The sequence below is a fragment of the Mustela nivalis genome, assembly GCF_964662115.1.
Source record: "Mustela nivalis genome assembly, chromosome: 5".
In the NCBI taxonomy this organism is placed as follows: Eukaryota; Metazoa; Chordata; class Mammalia; order Carnivora; family Mustelidae; genus Mustela; species Mustela nivalis.
Window position 1 is genome coordinate 89,391,022 of NC_139024.1, and position 13,662 is coordinate 89,404,683.

The 13,662-nt window shown below is 54.6% G+C and overlaps 1 protein-coding gene across 3 annotated transcripts; it reads left to right on the forward strand.

Moving 5' to 3' along the window:
• The first annotated feature begins 254 nt into the window (after nt 1-254).
• On the forward strand, nt 255-13,595 carry RSPH9 (radial spoke head component 9). Of its 3 annotated transcripts, none has more exons than XM_082733155.1 (5): nt 255-531; nt 3,623-3,788; nt 5,797-5,926; nt 6,407-6,553; nt 13,367-13,595. In XM_082733155.1, the coding sequence occupies exons 1-5, from the start codon at nt 305-307 to the stop codon at nt 13,525-13,527; spliced, it is 831 nt and encodes a 276-aa protein (XP_082589281.1). In that variant the 5' UTR covers nt 255-304; the 3' UTR covers nt 13,528-13,595. The 3 variants fall into 3 exon arrangements, with proteins under 3 accessions (XP_082589281.1, XP_082589279.1, XP_082589280.1); XM_082733153.1 differs by having other exon boundaries at nt 263-531; nt 3,569-3,788; XM_082733154.1 differs by having other exon boundaries at nt 264-531; nt 3,572-3,788.
• The last annotated feature ends 67 nt before the right edge of the window (nt 13,596-13,662 follow it).

The following is a 13,662-nucleotide window of genomic DNA, read 5'->3' on the forward strand; positions in this document are numbered from 1 at the left end:
TCCATGGAACTGGGGACCTTCAATCCCACACGAAGGCTACCTACGTTAGGGGAAGCCACACTGTTAGCGTGACAGCAGAACACGTACGGTCCCCAACGCGAGAAGGACGGAGGACAGGAGCTGGTGTGTGTACAGGCTTGGGGGAAGGAAGGGTTGTGTGGGGAGCAGGGCGCGCCTGAGGTCGGAGAGGGCGGGGCCGCGCGTGTGGAATCCTTCCAGCCTGGCGGGAGGGCAGAGCTTTGGGTCACCATGGAGACAGTTTCTCCTAGCAACCTGGCGGGCGTTGATCAGAGCCGCGGGCGCGATGGACGCGGAAAGCCTCCTGCTATCGCTGGAGCTGGCGTCCGGCAGCGGGCAGGGGCTCAGCCCCGACCGTAGGGCCTCGCTGCTCACCTCCCTTACGCTGGTGAAGCGCGACTACCGCTACGATCGGGTCCTCTTCTGGGGCCGCATCCTCGGCCTCGTCGCGGATTACTACATCGCGCAGGGCCTGAGTGAGGACCAGCTCGCACCACGCAAGACTCTTTACAGGTGGAGGAGATGCCCTAGCAGCCGCGGTGGCCCCCGCCTCCTGAAGGGGCGACTCTGGGAGTCCAGGAGGGGGTGGGCGTGGTAGGAATGGAAAGGGGTGGGGACACTGAACTGGAGAGAGGAGGGTGGGGCACGCAAGGAGCTGGTGACCGTTAGCCGGCAGAGACCTGATAACATCGTGGAGGTGTGGTGGGCTTGGGGGACTCGGGGCGCAGGGATTTGGAGGTGGGTTTATAATATAGGCAGGGCCAAGAACGGAGGCAGAGAGAGGTGAAAGGTCCCGGAGAATAGGGTCCTGGAGTAGACGCCAAGTGCAGGCCTGGCATTCTGAAGAGCACAGTTTGGAGAAGGATTAGAAGCCCTGGAGGGTAATGAAGTGTTGTTTGGAAGTGGGTCCAGAAGTATCTTTGGTGGTGGAGTTGGCTCACAAAAGGAAGCACTCTAGGAAGTAGAGAACGAATGTGGAATGGGAGAGGAGGGTTTACAACCAGGGAAAATTCTCAACAGGCTACTTACCCTACAAGCCTACCCGCCTCTTTCTTGACTACCCCCAGCAATGTCGGGAAGCTCACCACCTTACAGAACAAGCCATCCCAGCCATAGGGAGTTGTAGACTTCATTTATCTCTCCGTACATCAATCCAACATTGATTGGAGGCATTTTGTATAGACTTACACGAAGGTTACAAAGATGGCTAAGACTCCCCCGTCTCCAAGTTATTCACATCCTAGGAAGGAAGATGGACATGTAACCCAGCAATTAAAGCAAAGTGTGTTAACCCCAGGACAGAGAGAGCTGCAAAGGGGGGTCAAGGGGGGGGGGGTGTCTTCTAGAGAGCAATGAAATAAAGATTGCTAAGGGACATCTGAAAGCTGATGGGTAGTTCCCCAGGAAGGTGTGGGGAAAGGCAAGCCAGTTAGAGGGAAGGGGTCTGCAAACTTGGCTGGAGTGGGCTTGGAGTGTTTGGGAGCACAGCAGGTAGGTGAACCTGACAGTGGCAGGCCAGGATGTTACACAAACTGGATGGAAAGAACTGAGATTTGAACTTTGTTTGGAGGCTGTGGCGAGCTGGAGAGCCATTCAGAGGCCTTAAGCAAGAAGAGTCTGCTCAGATCTGAGTGTGCAGGCTGATTTGAAGTGGGTGAGCATCCAGGAGACTGTTGCAGTGTCCAGATGAAGGAGACCGCAAGGAAGAGGTAGCTTAGGGACTGTAGATCAGGGGGTGGGTTGGAAAGATGTAAGTGGTGCCACTAGCTAGACTTGGGCCTGAATGAGAGGTGGAGGAGAGGTCAAGGTTGACTCTTCCTTCCAGCTAAGGTGGCCGAGTAAGTGCTGGTGAATCCCACTGGAACATTATTCAGGGAGCAGGACTAGGAAAGCCCCGTTGAATTTGGTATGAGTTGCTCTGGGTGGGCCGGGGTGGGGGATGGTGGGGGGAGGATCATAAGGAGGCATATTAAAGTACAAACCTGGAGTCCAGACAAAACACTTGGACTGAAAATGAAGACTTAGGATTCATTTTATTCCATAAGTTTTTATTTCTTCAGCACCTACTATGTGCTAGGCATTGATCCAGGCATCAGGAATTCAATGGTAAATGAGACAAAGTCCTTGTGTTCGTGGAGTCTACATTATAGTGTGTGGGGGTGGGGGGAAGGGAGACAATAAATAAACACACATACATTGCAGATCTAGAGAATACAGGATGCAGTACTGTTTTAAATAGAGTGGTCAGAGATAGTCTCTCTGATAAGAGACCTGAGGCAACTGAGAGAATGAGCTCTGTATTTATCTGAGGGAAGAAAATTCCAGGCAAGCGCAAAGGCCCTGAGGCAGATGTGTACTTAGTGTTGGTGGAAACCCATGGAGGCTAGTGTGGCTGGAGAGGAGGGAACATTGTAGGACATGAGGTCAGAGAGGTAAGGGACCAGAAGGCTTTGTGGGGCGTTGCAAGGAATTGTTGTAATGGGAAGTCTTTGGAAGCTGCTATACAGAGACATGATCTGGCAGTAGGGAAGTAGACTGAAAAGGGAGCAAGTGTGGACTTGGGGAGACCAGTTAAGAGGTTACCATAGTATCTAGGTAAGGAAGAGAGGGGCTTGGACCAACAGGGAGCAGTGGAGGTGGTGAGAGGAGGTTGGGTTCTGCATATCACCTAGGGTTCTGGGAGTCAGGTGGGCCAACCTGCGGGGAGAAAGGAGGGGTGACAATAGATCCTTGGGAATACTTGGGGCAGTGGAGGAGAGCGAAGGGAGATGCCAATGGAAACAAATGGAATGCATTTGTTGGCTTTTAGGTCTTGTTGATGTCCTCCTAAGCCGTTTTTGCGGAGGGGGGGGGGCAGAAGTGACCGTGTAATGGGCAGAGTGAAGGTGAGAGGAGAAAGGTCTCCACAGGGCAAGTTGTTTTGAGATTATTGTTCAGAGATGGAGGAGAGGAGTGAGGGACCAGAAAAGGCTGTTTTCCAGCAGGGCGTGGATTTGAGGACTGTTATTTTTGAAAATTGAGAAGTTCTGATGTTGAGAAGGGGGCCAGTGGAGAGAGAAGGATGGAAAGATGAGCAGGGCCCCCCACCCGCCCCTACCCGCCACACCCAGCAGGCCGGTTGGGTGAGAGAGGAGTGGGAGAACGCCCTCTTCTGGCAGGAGTGGGGAGGAGGGGACTGGGCCCGTCAGTGCTGGAGACCTCAGAGGACAGTCCTAGAGCCTGGACCGGCTTTCCTGAGAAATGGGGGAAGATGGCTCTGGGGTTGGCTCACTGGGCAGATGGAGCATGAATCTGGGGTCTACCAAAAGATGTGCTTGTAACTGAGGAAAGTTCAGCTTTCAAGGAACTCATCAGGAATCTTATAGTGCAGATATCTGGGAAGAAATTTTTGGAATTTTGGTAGGCACAAAGCTTTTGTGACCTTGACCTTCTATGAAATAAATTTGAATTTGTCTCACATGTGGAGGTGGGGTGCACCATAGGCCCTTAGGATTTCGAAGGGGAGAGGTGCGAGTCCCAACAGTGCATCTTGGGCTTTGTCCCTCAAGAGAAGGGGCCGTGGCAGGAAGCTTGGAAACCAGGATCCTGGGGATGTCGTTGGCAGTCTGAACTGCATGGAGTGGAGCCTCCTGCCCCCTGCCACGGAGGAGATGGTGGTGCAGACGTCTGTGCTGAAGGGCCGCTTCATGGGGGACCCCTCACATGAGTATGAACACACCGAGCTGCAGAAGATGAGTGAGGGCGAGAAGGTCTTTGAGGAAGAAGTAGTGGTGAGTGAAGATGAGAGCGGGAGGACAGAAAGAGCCTGGGCCATCCAAAGCCCAGCCCAGTGGAAATTGTGGTGTCAACACCATAAGCCCACACAGCTCCCATGTGACAGGGTGGAGAGTAGACAGGCCGCTCCATCTGGAGCTGGGCTCTGGGCAGGGGCTGGGAGAGGCGGGTCTGTGTTGCACTTTCAGGTAATGGGATGTGCACAGGCTCTTGTGTCTTCATATCAGTCTTTGTCTTACTGGATAATATATCCACATGATTCGCAATGTGAAGGTACAAAAAGAAATTTAGCAAAGTGGCTCTCTCACCCCTGTCTGCCAGTCCCCCAGGTCTTCTTTCCCAGGGACATTAATGTAACTCACTTTGCGCCCGTGTGCATGTCCACATGTTGTTATGCAAAGCGCAGTCTAGACCAGAAGCATCACCACGGCTTGGGAGTTAGAAATGCACACTCTCAGGCTGGCATCAGGATCGGAATTTTAACACATTCCAAGGGGATTTGAATACACATTAAAGTTTCAGAAGCTCTACTTCCAAAGACATTTGATGCAAAACAAGTCTCAGCAAATAGCTGACCTTTCCACATTCTCTTCTGATCTTAAGACAAAACAAGCGGCAGATGTCACGCACACATTTCTGCACCTTGCTATTCTCACCTAATAAATTTTGGAGCTCTTTCTATGTCAGTGCTCTGAAGAGCCTCCCCCATTGTTTTTACTGTGTGTGAACGTCCCATAGTTGGACCAGTGTCCCGGTTGTGGAAATCCATGACATGTCCGAGTTGGAGCTCTGACAGGCGGTTCCATAACGAATGACCTTGCACATGGTGTCCTTTCCAACATGTGCACACACTCTGAAGGTTCATTTCCTAGAAATGGAACTGCTGGGTCAAAAAATAAGGAGCACAGATTTTGAAACAAACAAACCTGGAATTCAAAATATAGCCTGTGCACCTGGGTGAGGCCAAAAGTGTCGGTAGTGGCCTGTGATGCCTCAACCAGAGTCCCCACTCCTCTCCCTTACCCCACCTGACAAACTTGACCTCCCTGAGGCTTATTTTCTGAAACGGTGGGATAATTATATCTACTTTGTAGTCTTGTACAGGTGAAATGAAGGGACCTATCTGAAGGCCCTGGCGTAGGCCTGTGTAAAGCATTGGTTTCCATCTAATGTGTAAAAATTTCAGTTGGCAGCTCCTGGGAAATAGGTAGCTGAATGACTCTCAGGAGCCCTGGTGACCCGTTTTCCCTGTCAAACTCTGCTTTTCCTCAAACACCTCTACAAAGTCCTTTTATTAGGGGTTGCCCTTGATATTGGTTGTAACCAAATTCATCTGCATAAAAATGTTAAATATGGGGGGTGGTGCCGGGGAGATGTTAAGTCAAAGCATAGGATCTGAAAGTATATAAGCTGAGACTCCAATTTTGTTTTAAATAGATACACAGGAAGGAGAATAGAAGGAAGGATGCCAATATGTTCTTAGTGATTTTCTTTAGGAGGTGGGATTATGAATGGTTTTAATTCTTTGGCGTATATTATAAACTTTTTTTATATTACCTAAGTATTCCGCAGTGAGCAGGATTGCTTTTATATTTTAAAAAGGCAAAATAACCCACATATACATATGACAGGGTGGTTTGTTTCTGGAAGAGTACATAAAAAACCATTAACAGTGGTTGTCTCCAGGGAGGCCAGTTGGAGGGTCAGGGTTGGGGTGACAGAGACTGCTTTTTTTGGGGGGGTGGTTTTAAATATTACACCATCAGTATGTATTCCTGATTTAAAAGCAAGACAGACAGAGGAATGAAAGAAGGAGTGAAGAGAGGAAGGAAGGGGGGGGGACCTTTGAGAGGAGAGAAGGGGAGGGCTTGCCCAACGTGATTTTCCATGGACTTGGTGTCTATGTGGTGGTGATCCAGGTTAGGACGTCATGCAGGGGGCCCTTGCTCCAGAGGTGAGTGGGAATAGCACTCTGGCAGGTTGGCTTTTCTCCTGTCTCCTCAGGTCCAGATCAAGGAAGAGACCCGCTTGGTGTCTGTCATCGACCAGATTGACAAGGCTGTAGCGGTCATCCCCCGAGGAGCCCTTTTCAAGACCCCTTTTGGACCTATCCATGTTAATCGGACCTTTGAAGGTGAGGTCTTCAGGGCCCCTCTCAAGGGCAGGAGGGCATCTCTTCCCAAGCATAATCGGACACATTTCTGGGAGTCTTGGGGAACCTGTCCCACTTCCTCAGAGAAAGACCAGCTGTGTCCAGTTCACTTGGAAAGATGTGATCCATGGCCTGGGACTGGCAGTTGGCATGGGCTGCTCGTCACTGGACCTTGACACTTTTCTGCCTGAGGGTAGAGAGCATTTGCCATCTAGGTCCCACGGCTTTGTGGGGGTCTGGGCTCCCTGCCTTCCCCACCTTCTTCCTCTTTGGTGTCTCCTCATTGTAGGATCTGGACCAACACTGGGCTGACAGAACACAGCTCCTTTTTCTCCCTTTAGTTCTCTGTCAGTATCTGACTGAGTCCTTTGCAGGCCCCTCCATGTGGTTCCCATGTGTGGAGAAAGGGGGGCTGTGGGGTTTGGGGCTGACCATCCTTTCCTACCTACCACCTCTTTTTAGGACTGTCCTTGTCTGAAGCCAAGAAGCTTAGTTCCTACTTCCACTTCAAGGAGCCTGTTGAGTTGAAGAACAAGACCTTGCTTGAGAAGGCTGACCTGGACCCTTCCCTGGACTTCATGGACCCCTTAGAGCATGACATTCCCAAAGGTAATAGTCTATGACTTGGAGGACATTGTATCTGTCCCCAGGTAAGAGCAGTGGCTCATGCCACATGCCATTCTCCTCTGAGATTAGAACCAAGGGCCTGAGTGGGAACTAGTGGTTCACTGGGGTTCCTTGAGGGTGGGGGCTCCCCCAAGGCCTGGTCCAGGGCTCAGCTCATAATAAACAGTCAGTACTTGTCTGCAGACAAAAGGAAGCACTGTCTTCCCTTTGATTCCACAGACAGGGAACCTCGGTGCCTCTTTGGAATTCCCTACCAGTCTTGGAGGAGGCAGGCGGGAATCCTCTCCCAAACGTCCCTGACAACATCCCTGAAAATCCTAGCCACACATCTATCCCAGCTGTTGGCTTTGCGGTTAGACCAGTGCTTGGCACATAGCCAGGGCTCAGTGAGTGGGTGCCGAGCAACGGCAGGGCAGACTGCCTGCTAAGGACATGAGTTCTGTACATTTGCTTCCTGCTGTGTGCACACATCCTCAGAGGTCTTCCTGTTCTTCAGGGCCCGGCTGGCCCAGGCACACCCCCAGCAGTTGGTGGGCTCATGGGGACCCCATGTCCTTCCCCCACGCTGTGCCAGTAGAGAAGCCTGTGTCATGCGCAGAGGCTTTTGCTTGGAGGCTGTCTGCCAGGGCAGGTGCCAGGTTCTGGACAGCTGGGGGCCAGGCCCCAGGTGCTGACATAGTGCCCCTGCCTCATTCCCTCCCCATGTTTGGGGTTTCTGAGCACTGCAGGGACCAGCTGTGGATGACAGCAGCACCAGCGACAAGGCTAATGATAGGAATGGTGACTCCTGAGAGCGACAGTCCTGCTTCCTGTGCACAGGGCGCTGCACTAAGCCCCTGCCATGCCTTATCTCAGGTTCCTTCTCACAGGCACCTGTGGCGGGGCGGTGGGGGCGGGGGCTATTGTTGTCACCCCCGATTTACAGGTGAGGACCCAGGCTCAGACTCTGAAACCCAAGGACACAGTGAGCGTTAGAGCCTTAGACTCCAAGGTAGATGGTAGATGAGTGTTTCCAGTGGACAGTGTTTGCCCCCACCATGCGGGGGACCACTTGTGGGGAGCTGTACACTCCCCACCAGTGGGGGAGCGGATGGAGGAAGCAGGGACTCTGGCTTCAGATAGCCTCGGCTGGGATCCCGAATCCACTACTTCCTAGCTGAGTGACCTGCGGGGCGGGCCCCCCACTTTCCTCATGCCTCCATTCCCTCATTCCTAAAAGGGGATAATGGTATTTTCTACCTCACTGGGCTGTTATGAGAATGGAGTGAGTTAATGCATATACAAGAAGTTTTTTTTTTTTTTAAATTATTTATTTATTTATTTGACAGAGAGAGAGATCACAAGTAGAGTGAGGCAGGCAGAGAGAGAGAGAGAGGAGGAAGCAGGCTCCCCGCTGAGCAGAGAGCCCGACGCGGGACTCGATCCCGGGACCCCGAGATCATGACCCGAGCCGAAGGCAGCGGTCCAACCCACTGAGCCACCCAGGCGTCCCTTATAGCAGTGCCTAACACATAGTAAGGACTCAAATTAAAATTAGTAATTATTATTAGTGTTATATTTAGTGGCAAAAAAGGCTTTGGAGGGAGTTGGGGCAGGCCAAGAGGACCGAGGATGCCAAGGGCTAGGAGGCTTACAGCAAGGCAGTGGGAGCTGCTGGAAGCTCTTGAGCGGGTCTGTGACAATAAGGTGCACGGAGGGATGGAATAGGGCCCGGTAGGGATCTGGAGGCCATTTCATGGCTACAGCAGTACCCCAGGGGCTGGGAGATGGTTCCAAGGGGGTAAGGGCTGCTGGCAGGGAATGGCCACTCTGGCCTCTGCTCCATGGGGTTTACCTGAGTCAAACCTTGCTCAGCATAGAATGGGGCTCCTGGACCTGCTGGGGGGCAGGAGGATAAAGAAGGTTGGTAAGGGCTGGGGCACTTCTCCCCCATAGGACATGCTTTCCAGACTCCCATTATCTCCCCCAACTCTGTGCTCCCAGCCTGGCCGGAAGCCAGAAGGGCCTGCACACCCCGGGTGATACAGGAAGCCAGCAACACTGTGGTAGTGGGACACAGCAGCAAGGTCTGAGGGGTGGGCTGAGGAAAGTTCTCTTCATACCTCCAGTCTGGCGGCAGTAGCACTGCTCCCCTGAGCCTGGCTATGGCTGGAAAGGCCACCTCCAGCCTGACTTCGCTAGCCTGCAGCCAGATACTCCAGGACCCATGCGTGCCGTGCTCCCCTACTGTGCTGGCTGACTAGGAGACTGACCCAAAAGGGCCTCCTCCCCCTTGGAACTTCATCCTCTGTGGTGGGAGCAGGGATTGGTATGCTAGGGCCTTTGCAGACCAAAGCCAGCTAGATGGAGTGGGGGGCCCAGCAAAGTCTACCTAAGGGAACCCCATCAATCCTGTCTGCCCTTTTCTTTTGGCTAAAGGGGACACAGGAGGCAGCCGTTTCTCCCTGCAGCTGGGGTTGTAAGATATGGAATTTTGGGGGGGTCTTCCTAAAGGATGCTCGGGCCATCCTGATGTGTCTGGTCGGCAAGTGAATTCATCAGGGGGTCAGAACTTGGGCCTGGGAGGTAGGGGAGTGCAGTGGCCTGTGACCCTAGGCATCCTAGCCTCAGGCACACCTCAGGGCTGAAGGATCAGCTGATGGTTCAGTCTGTCCTGGCATGTGTTGTCCTCAGTGCTGGGGCCTTGGTGGCTGAGGGCTCCTGGTGTCTGTGTGTGGTCCTGAGAGGGGGAATGCTCCCGGCCTTACCTTGGGAAACATCAGAGCTTCTGGGCCTCCAGCTCCCTGCCTCCCAGAGTCAGCATCAGCAAACCTGCAGGCAGTCAAGCCCAGGGTCAGGATGGTTTGGCTGGGGCTGCGGTGTGGAGGTGGGAGTGTGGGTGGTCTGGGGAACAGCAGACGCTCAGGTTTTGCTCCCAGACTCCCTTCCTTACCTGCCAGTGAAGGAGCAGAAAGAGCTGCTGGGAGGCTGCCTGCAAGGCAGACAGCTGCCTCAATGGGCTTGGCTGCGAAGAGCGGCCAAAATTCCCGGGAAGGAAGGTTCCCTGGGACACCAGCACTGGCTAGAAGGCTGGAATTTGACAGTCGTTTTCTGCCAGGGGAAGGATCATTGTTTCCTTTCTGGGACTGAGGCAATTGTTCCGGGGGACTTTGTGTCACCTGTTAGCAGGGATGGTTTGGGTTGGGCCTGCCCGGGGGACTCCAGCTCTCTGTGCCCATGGAGGTAGGCCAGCAAAGCATCTTGTTCCTGGGCCAGTCTTGGTTGCAGACAGGACGGGGAGGGATGTTGCCTTGCCACCAACGCCCTCCTGAGCATTTGCCTTTGCCCTGGGGTCTGCAGAGTTTTGTGGGAGTGGGTAGCTTTGGGGGCAGAGCCATCATCTTGGTGGACGACAGGCAAGGGTCAGTTCGCTGAGCCCATCTGTATTCATGTGAGATGGAGCGCTAGGTCAGGCCAGACGTCTCGGCAGCACTCTGCTGCTCAGTGCTTCCCAGCCTCAGCCGTTCAGTCCTTCAGCAGATAGTGACTGAGTAGGTGCTGCATGCTGGGGGCCTGGACACTGCCCTTGCCTCACAGACATTTGGGAAGATGAGATGAAATAGGATGGGATGTGGAAATGGGAAGTAGAAGATGCCTCATGCACAGGGTCACTGGTGTCCTAGGAAGCAGAGCGGGGTGGGGGGTGAAGGGCAGATGGAGCCTCTCTCCTTACTCCTCAGGGACTGGAGCCTACAGGTCTGGGGAACTTCCAGGTCCCAGAGCTGCAGCGTTTGGGAGCCAGGCAGCAATGCCCAGTTTGGGCAGCAGAGGGCAGCAAGGGGCCTGCCTTCTGGCCTGGAAAGCTGTCTTTTTAAAGCGTAGTGGTTGGTGGTTGAGGAGGAGGGGACATGGGTGACAGGTGGGGGACACAGTATGAATCAGCTTTCTCTTGGGGTTGTGTGCAGGCGGCTCCTCCCACCCAACCCCCAGGAAGCCTGGCTGACAAGTGCTTAACCTTCTGGACCAGGAGGCCCGGCTTTGCCCATCAAATAGGGCACTCTTCCATCGTCAGGGGATTTGACCATGACTTCTGGCCGTGGCGAGGGGGAAGTGACCACTTTTGAAAGAAGTGATCCATGGCCATTTCTGCATGTGTGACAAGTTGTGTGGGGGCTGTTCTGAGGAGAAAGTGTAAAACCATCTACTGTGACTGGGGAACCCCCATCCCCAGTCTGGCCCATTCCCTCAAATGTAATCTTTCTCCCAGGAAGGCAGGAGAATGTGATTCTGATTTGCATGCATACTTCAGGCTAGCAGAGGCTTCCACTAGCAAGGCAAGATCCCTGGGGCCTACACAACCCAGGAGGACTTCCTGCCAAGAGGCTCCATCCCTGATTTACCTGCTTGCCCCCAACCACATCCTCAGAACACGGCTTTTTAGAGAAGTGGCTGCCAGAGGGCAGAAGGGCAGTTTTGGGGAGACTTGGGAGAGACCAGGGCCACAGGAGGCTGCTTCCCCTGGAGTCTGAGAGGAGGTGGTGGCGGTGGCTGGGCCTGGTCTTCCCAGCAGTTGCAATAAGTGGGTGAAGGGGACAGCGAGTGCCAGGCTCTCCAGGTAGACGCTACGTGACTCCTGGCACGTTGAGAGTCTGTGCGCGCGAGCGTGTGTTTCCTGGGCGACCAGCTGAGCCAGGGACAAGGAGAAGGACAGGAGTGTGACAGGAATGCAAGGGAGGGAGGCGGGGGTGCTGTTGGCTGGCTGGCCTCTCACATGCCACTTCCGTTGGCTGCCAGCACCCTTCAGCCTGCTTGGCTTGGCCCTCTTGCCCCAGTGGGGGTACTGCATTTCTCTCCCTGGCAGCCCTGTTTCCCCTTGCTCTAAGTGGAGGCTGGGGGTGCCCGGCTGATGAGCCTGGGCCCCTCCATCTACTGGAGGCAGAGGTAGGAAATGGCCAAGGTTGTGCAGGGGAAGGTCAGCTCTCGCATGTGCCAAGGTGCTGGTGACTGCGAACTGATGAGAGCCATCTATGCTGGGGGTGTCCAAGGGCTCATTTTTTTCCAGGCATTCGGCCCAGGTAGGTTGTTAGCTGCCCTCCTGGGTGGGCAGAGAGAAGGGAGCCAGAGCCTGACCTGCTTTCAGTTTGAGAGCTGTGTGACTGGGCTCCAACGGCAGGGACTGTCCCCCAATGATGTTCTGGGCACTGGTGGGGGTGACTGGGTGGTGAGAACGTACCTTCCTGGGGTCTGTGCTTCTGGCCAAAAGCTAAATGCTGTGCATGGGGACACTTTGTTCTGTCACACTCTTACTCCTATTTCCCCCAGGCAACCTGTTTTCTGAGTGACTGGGAGAGGCGGGCTAGGGCCTCTTGCACTGAGGGCAGTTCTGGCTGGTGGAGGACCTCAGGTGCCTGGAGGAAAGTTGTAGGAGCTGGGGAAACACTACCCCAACTCTCTGACCAGGAAAGTGCCCTCTCTTCCCAGGCAGTGACCCAGCCAGAGCTCTGGTAACCCAGGGCCCCTCTTATTTCTTGATACCGTGGTTGGCACTGGGTGGGCCTGGTGGGGGAGGTGAAGGCCCCACTGTGGCTTCCCTGCACCTTCTGAACAGGTGGAGGTGGCACTTGTTGCTGGCCTCTCCTGAGCAGGCCAACACCAGCTGACCTACATGCACCTGGAAAGCTCGGGCTTTGACTGGGGAAGGTGATGGCACCCTGAGCAGGGCTGAGCTGCCATTGGGCCCCGGAGCTTCTGGCGGTCGGGTCTCTCAGATGTAGGGTGGCCCCTGGTGGGTGGGGACACAGCCATAAGGTTGTTGGGTGTGGAGTGACCGGGGTGGGCCATGGCTGGAGGAGGCCTGTGGGAAGCTGGGGTGGTGGGAGCCAAGCAGCCGAGCTGAGCTGGCAGCCGATGAAGGCCTCAGCGCATCACTGGCTGGTCCAACACCAAAACCTTCAAAGCATTTGCCTTTCTGGCAGGGCCTGGAGCAGAGCTGCGGCCGGACCGGGGAGAGGCCTCAGTGCGCAGGGGAATAGAAGCTCCAGATCTACATCCAGAGGCGATTTTCCCAGGCTCCTTCCTCCCACACAGGGGCTCCCTCCCTTGGTTCTGGAGCCGGATCAGGCCCTTCCCGCCAAGTCCTCATGGCTGCACAACTCAGCCCCGGGCTGGGCTGCTCCTGTCTGGGGAGCAAAAATCCAGGGCAGAACCCAGCATAGACAAAGAGGCTCATTAGCTGCAACCCAAGTCCCCTCCCGCCCAGCATGGCTTCCAGTCCACCAGCTGCCAGGCTGGGCTATTGAGCTGGGAGGCCTGAAACGGCCCAAGTTCTGTGCACCCCTGGTCAGGTCTAATCCATCTTGGAGCAGAGGCTTCCGGGACTGAGGATGAGAGAGCAAACTGGCCAGAAGAGCAAACTGCGCGTCGCTGGTGACAGGCTGCCCCTTGAACCGGGTGGGGAAGCCTGGAGGGAGTCTCTCCTAGCTGGGCCCCATCTCCCCCCGCCTGTGGACTCTGCTTCCTCCCCCACTCAACCTTTAACTAGACTTGCTGACAGGAACAAAATGAACTGGGGTGTGCTTCACCTCTTTTCATTTCCTTTGCCCTCCCTCTGGAAGTGGTTTTAATGAGCAGTGAAATGGCTAAAAGGCAATCAGGAGGAGTAAAGCGCCGGATAATTAAATTGTCTTCCCTTTCCCAGTGGAACCGTAGTACCCGGCCAGGCTGCCCACGGGGCCGGCGGGGTTGGGGGGTTTCAGTGCAGGGCAGAGCTTTGGCTCCATGGGACCCAGGCCTCCCCTCCTGCCTGCCCCCTCCCAGGGTCCTGGAGCATCCAGATGGAGAGGGGCAACGCCTTGGTGGTGCTGCGCAGCCTGCTCTGGCCGGGCCTCACCTTCTTCCATGCTCCCCGCACCAAGAACTATGGCTACATCTACGTGGGCACCGGCGAGAAGAACATAGACCTCCCCTTCATGCTGTAGGAAGGGGGCCAGATGGGCCCGTGTAGGAAGCATCTACAATTTACTTTCATAAATGGCTGTGAACTTGGTCTGTTTGTCTTGTCCTGCTGCTTCTCCATACCTCTGCTTCCGTCTGGTGTCCAGGCTCTTAGGACA